This window comes from Nicotiana sylvestris, chromosome 10, assembly GCF_000393655.2.
Source record: "Nicotiana sylvestris chromosome 10, ASM39365v2, whole genome shotgun sequence".
NCBI classification, from domain to species: Eukaryota; Viridiplantae; Streptophyta; class Magnoliopsida; order Solanales; family Solanaceae; genus Nicotiana; species Nicotiana sylvestris.
Genome location: NC_091066.1, coordinates 167,705,661 through 167,712,486, shown reverse-complemented (window position 1 = coordinate 167,712,486; position 6,826 = coordinate 167,705,661). Strand labels below are relative to the sequence as shown.

General features: G+C 41.2%; 1 protein-coding gene across 1 annotated transcript; it reads right to left on the bottom strand.

The window, feature by feature from the left end:
- Positions 1–4,794: 4,794 nt before the first annotated feature.
- LOC138880237 (uncharacterized) lies at positions 4,795–6,624 on the bottom strand. The gene is made up of 2 exons (XM_070159915.1): positions 6,181–6,624; positions 4,795–4,806 (listed from the first exon to the last, which is right to left on the bottom strand). The coding sequence occupies exons 1-2, from the start codon at positions 6,622–6,624 to the stop codon at positions 4,795–4,797; spliced, it is 456 nt and encodes a 151-aa protein (XP_070016016.1).
- Positions 6,625–6,826: the final 202 nt, after the last annotated feature.

Sequence of the window (6,826 nt, the reverse complement as noted above, 5' to 3'; positions counted from 1 at the left end):
AGTTGAACAGGCACCCACCTGTATAACGAGAGGAATACTTTGCAGTCTTTACATTTCATGTCCTAGGTCGCCCACCAGTGTAATGAGGGTATGTATTTCTGTTTTCACTTCATGTCCTAGGTCGCCCACCAGTATAATGAGGGTATACATTTCTGTTTTCATTTCATGTCCTAGGTCGCCCACCAGTATAATGAGGGTATACATTTCTGTTTTTCATTTCATGTCCTAGGTCGCCCACCAGTATAATGAGGGTATACATTTCTGTTTTCATTTCATGTCCTAGGTCGCCCACCAGTATAATGAGGGTATACATTTCTGTTTTCATTTCATGTCCTAGGTCGCCCACCAGTATAATGAGGGTATGCATTTCTGTGATCATTTCATGTCCTAGGTCGCCCACCAATATAATGAGGGTATACATTTCTGTTTTTCATTTCATGTCCTAGGTCGCCCACCAGTATAACGAGGGAATACATTTCATAATTTTGCATTCAGGCGCCCACCTGTATAACAAGAGGAATACTTTCCCGTCTTTACATTTCATGTCAGGCGCCCACCTGTATAACGAGAGGAATACTTCCCAGTCTTTTTATTTCATGTTCTAGGTCGCCCACCAGTATAATACGGGCATACATTTCTATTTTTTTTCATTTCTTGGCCGCCCACCAGTATAATGCGGGCATACATTTCTGTTTTTTTCATTTCTAGGCCGCCCACCAATATAAGGCGGGCATACATTTCTATTTTCATTTCATGTTCTAGGCCGCCCACCAGTATAATGCAGGCATACGTTTCTGTTTTCATTTCATGTCCTAGGTCGCCCACCAGTATAATGCGAGAATACATTTCTGTTTTTTCATTTCTAGGCCGCCCACCAGTATAATGGGGGCATACGTTTCTGTTTTCATTTCATGTTCTAGGTCGCCCACCAGTATAATGCGGACATACATTTCTGTTTTTCATTTATAGGTCGCCCACCAGTATAATGCGGGCATACATTTCTGTTTTTCATTTCATGTCCTAGGTCGCCCACCAGTATAACGAGGGAATACATTTCATATTTTTGCACTCAGGCGCCCACCTGTATAACGAGAAGAATACTTTTCAGTCTTAGACTGCAGATCTTGAAATCAATAACCCATCGGAAGGCAGAGGGTTACCACAGGAATCCCCAGCAGGAAACAATAAAAATCCACAGCACCGGAAAGCAGAAGGTTGCAACAAGAGGTCCCAGCACAAATTCAAGCGCATGAGTCAAAAGGAAGAAAAGACGCGTCTTGAAAGAAGCGGCCTGTGAACATTAAATTATGCCCAACACAACAAATCTGATGAAGAAAGTCGTAACCTTAGAGGAACCACCAAAAAGCTTAATGAAGGAAGCCATATCCCCAGCAGACCCAACAAAATGATGAAAACTGGTATTCAAAAAAGCAAAAGGCCAGTATCATCCCCAAATTCACGGAAGAAAAGCACCGGAAGAAACACAAGCCGACAAGAAAGCAAGGCAACAAGAACAAGTTGAAGATAGATGAGATCTTATGATCCGTAGTCTAGCCTATCTTCTTGTTTTCTTTTAAGCACGGTGTAACAAGGAGATCGGTAAGCAGTGATAACAGCATGCAACAGCAGTAACATTGTAGTCCCATAGTAGTCCCAGCTACCAAAACTTCCCGAACTACATTAACCTGATTCCCTTCTAGCCAGGGATATGTAGGAAACATTTGAAGCAAAGGTTCGGTTAAATTTTTTTTTTTTAGAAAAAAAAACAAAATGCTTCACACGGAGTCTTACAACGAGCAGAGTCGCTCGTGTCTGCTCACTTTATCTTTGCACGAAAGCTCCTTGTGCTTTCGGACAAAGAGTGGCAGCTGTGAGCACGTGATTTTTGCTTCACGAAAACTACTCCAAAAGAAATCAGAAAAGAATAAAACAAGTTACCTTTGGGTACAATTTTGAGGATTTGTGTGACATTTTGATAATTGTTCTGTTCGTAAATGCTCGCCTTGCTATAGTTAGAAAATACAAAAATACATGTTGCATGCATTTAGGAAAAATGGTACATTTGGGAATTAATTAACCATTATTTGGTTTGTAAAAGCGAAAATCACAAAAAAATAGGCATTTTATTCTATTTTGTTGTCATGGTAATTTTATTAAATGTTTTAATTCGTGTGATAACTGTTGTTAGGTGTTAATTAATGTTTGTGTAGTTTAATTTTGGTTTTTAGGAATTTTTGTTTAATTATAAAGAGGGAAGGTATCGGATTTGGGCCAAAAAATTCAACTAAAATCAGGCCCAAACCAACACCACGACCCATTCCAAAGCCAGGCCTTCCAGGCACACCCCCAAAACGACGCCGCATAGGGCATTTGATCTGAGCCATTCATCCATACTTATCCAACGGTCCACGCTCACGCCCGTAACCTGACCTGCTTACCCGGGTCAACCCAGCCCTTCATTAAAACCAAACGACCCTGTTTCTATACCAAACGACCCCGTCTTGTCCCTCACCAGTTAATCCAAGCCGTTGAGATCATTTGATCTAACGGCTCAAATCAATTGCCACGTTCAGTATATAAGCCTCTCATCATACCCCACACCCCCAAACCAAACCCCCCTTCACACACTGTGCACCATCGTCCCAAACACAAACCCAAACCTCCCGTTCCAAACCCTAGCCGCCCCCATACACTCACACCATGAACCCGATGGCAATGATGCCGGCGACCACCAAAGTAACACCCCTGATGCACCCAACCACCCTGAACACGGATCTGCAAACCGTTGGATTCGAATCATTCCCCATCGTCTCGAATCTTCGTTTGAAGGTTCGAGCAAAACCCCTATCTACACCAACCCACCCCGGATTCATACCAGCCATTACCCTGCCCTCACTCGTGACCAAACCAAGCTTGATTTTGTCCGAATCTACCCACAAATCCTCAAGCCCCAAAATCAGACTGTTCAAACCCTAGAACACAAGAACTTTTGGAATTCGGCCAATTTAAACGGAGGGTTGGGGTCTAATAGACCTTAATCGAAGTGTTCTCGATTGAGAACACCTCGATTAAAGTCTGTTCGACCTCAAATGGTCAAATCCCGCTTAGGCCTGGGTCGTTTGTTGTTGAGCTTCTAGAGTGAGTTCCCTTTGTTCTTTTCTATTTTTGTTTGAGTGTTGTTTGAAGTTGATGACATGTTTAGTCAGTTTGTTTGGTATTTTTGATGTTTTCTTTCAATTTTTTCCCATCTCCGTAAGACCTTTTTATTTGGTCGATTACTCTTCTACTTATTTTTAAATGCGTATGATGAGATGCATATTCGATTTGATTAATATCATCGAACAGATAATTCATATAGATTCCCTGTGTCGTGCAAAATTGTTGAAGGCAGTTGATGCCCTATTCGTGTTGTTTGTTTGATCGACTGATTGTTCTATGTTATAATTAGTATAGTCGATTGGATAAACGTCGTCGATTAGTTTATAGGACTGAATGTTCAAATATTCCGATTCGTATAGCTTCATATGATTGATCGAATCATTGTCGTTTAGCGGATTGTTTGACATTATCTGTGAGTGGTTTGTAGCTGCAATGTGATAAATAGAACTCAGTTTAGGGCAGCTTGAGTTTGAACTTTCAGAAGTTCAAAATCTCAGGCTGTTGAAGCAGGGTAAAACAGTAATAACCAGGGGTTAATAGGGGTAGTTTGGGGGCATGAAAAGATCAGAAATGATTAGTTTAAGTGGGCTGACAGTAGGGTACTAAAATAGGATTAAACTAATACAATAGTGGGGAACAAAACTTGGTAGCATGGGGGTAATTGAGGATTGTCAGCTTCCCATACTATTGGGGCACAAAACACATGTTAATGGGAAATAAAGGGGTATGGGCAGAGTTGAGGGCTGGGGGAAACGAGGCAGCCTGGGGCTTGCTTGTATTTTGCCTATAAATAAGCTCATTTAAGGTAGAGTAAGGGGTTAGACATCAGAGGTTAAGAGGTTAGAAAAATCAGATATTAAGGCTGAACATTAAGATTTTAGAATTTGAAAAGCTTTCAGCTGCTGTTTTTCTGAACCTTCACAAGTCAGAAATAAGTTGAAAGTTGAGCTGATTTTCCAAAGCTAAAAGAGTAGTTTGAGAGATAAAAGAGGTCTTTTCTGTTTAGTACTCAAAAATTTGCACTGTCTATTGGTTATTGTTAGCATTGGTTCTTCCTGCTGGGTTTGTTTGGTTTTCTGAAATTGCTGGCCAGGTTTTCTCTTAAATTGCTGCTAAGCTTTGGTCTGTTTTTTTGGGCTGTCCCTTTTACTGTTACTGGTTTGGGGCTGTTCGACTGAGTGTGTTGCTGTTTTATGCTATTGCTGTGTTGTTGCATACTGCTCTACTGATCATTCCCCTTCTTCTTTTGCTTTCCTATACCAGGTACACGACTAATACACTGTCTATGTAAGCTGAAATTTGAAGCATGAATACAAAGAAAATTGGAAGAGTTGAAGTTATTTCGAATTAGCTTTAGAAATGTATTGAAAATAGGTTGTCTGCATGATAGTTTACTTTCCCTAATAGAATTATGTGGTTAGCTGTGATGTAATTGAACTTTTATACCGATCATTTACTTGGAAAACTCTATGTGTTTCTTATAATTGAAAAGGATTAATGTTGTAGTAGCCATGTTCTATTAGTTCATTATTGTTTTAAAGCATGTTAGGTACCCAATAGTTCCTTCTTTAAACAAATGACCTGTTTTAAGTTGGTAGGAATATGGCCTGATTAAGGCAAGCAATACATCGCATTTCAGTTTTCCCCCTGTTTATAAATGTCAAACATACATCAAATAAGTTGAATAGGCCCAATTGGAATAAGGGTGGCCCAGGCCGAGTCTAACTTTATGCACATTGGGCCTGGGCCCGTAATATCTAAATGACTGCCCCTATACGCGTTCATGTGCGGATTTTGCAAATCATATTAGGAACCCGACTATAACTAACTTGTGAGCATGTAAATAAAGTTGAATCGTTGTTCTTCTTTCATTATTCGAGACAAACTCAATAGGAAACTTAGCCACTATAGGATGACCTTTTAAATAAAAATGAGACGAGCCTCGCCAGATAAAACGCACAGACTGCGGGGCCCTCACAAAAAATGTATGTGTTAAGTACTTAGAACTCGGGATAGGCCGCTTAGCGAACTCCACGGCCTTACCCAGAATAACAACACGCTAGTTCTTTAGGACGCGTCTTTATTAATCTTACTTTCTTAAATTCGGGTGCATATTTATGTGACCCAAATCCAAATCTCAGCGGAATCGAAATGTGTCTCTAACCACGAGTGCATTGATTGTGACTTGGCTTGAGATGCGTGTCCATGACGTTGCAAATCCCTTTAAAAAATAAGAATGAGATGAGCCTCGTCGATTAAAAATTGCGGGGCCCTCAGTAAACATTTTCTTTTAAAAAAGGTTTAGACTTCGGGATGGACCGTTTAGTAAAATTTCACGGCCCTACCCAAAAGTAAATGATACGCTAGTAGCTTTAGGCACGCCTTTAATAATTTAATTTTCTTAAGTTCGGGTGCACATTTATGTGACCCAAATCCAAATCTCAGCGGAGTCAAAATGTGTCAACGACCACGGGTACATTGATTGTGACGCGGTTCGAGATACATTTTTACAACGTTGCAATTCCCCGTAAAATAATACAACAACAACAACAACGACTCAGTTTAATCCCACAAGTGGGGTCTGGGGAGGGTAATATGTACGCAGACCTTATCCCTACCCCGAAGGGTAGAGAGGCTGTTTCCAGGAGTTTTCCCCGTAAAATAATAATAAATAATAATGAAAGCGGTAAAGAGTTAAAATCTACACATAAGTTCATATTTTCATAAAATCAGATAATCAAGCCGAACATAACAGTTGAGCGACCGTGCTAGAACCACGGAACTCGGGAATGCCTAACACCTTCTCCCGGGTTAACAAAATTTCTTATCCAGATTTCTGGTTCGCGGACTGTAATACAGAGTCATTCCTTTCCTCGATTCGGGATTAAATTGGTGACTTGGAAAACCCTAAATCTCCCAAGTGGCGACTCTGAAATAAACAAACAAATCCCGTTTCGATTGTCCTTTAATTGGAAAAACTCCTTCACCCCTCGCGGGGCGGAAAAAGGAGGTGTGACAAACCAAATGCTCATCCCGCTTCGGAAAACTTGAGTTCACAATCACTAGATCGAATACCTTGGCAAAGTCCAACAGTAAAGTGCCCCCTCCGTTCCGCTCTCCGACACCAAAGCCGCCGTGCACCTTAGTATAACCAACTGCAGACGACCCAATATGACCATTGAAATCTCCTCCTATGAATAACCTCTCCGAAGGCGGAATACTACGAACGATGTCATCCAACCCCTCCCAAAAATGCCTTTTAATCTCCTCATCCAAGCCTACTTGCGACGCGTACACGCTAACGACATTTAAAGTACACTCACCCACCACCAATTTAATAGTCATTAGTCTATCATTCACCCGCCTAACCTCTACCACCGAATCTCTAAGATGGTTATCTACCAGGATACCCACTCCATTCCTACCCCTCAGGACTCCAGAGTACCATAGTTTATACCCATCCATGTTTTTCGCCCTTGATCCAACCCACCTAGTGTCCTTGACACACGCTATATTAATCTTCCTCTTCTGAAGTATCTTTTCCGGGATGTTCAGTTTTGAGTTTCGGGACACTTGGTCCCTAAATGAGAGCTTAAGTGTTGGAAAGTTGACCGTGGTCAGAACCGTGTGAAGACGGCCTCGGAATGGAAATCTGATGGTCCGTTAG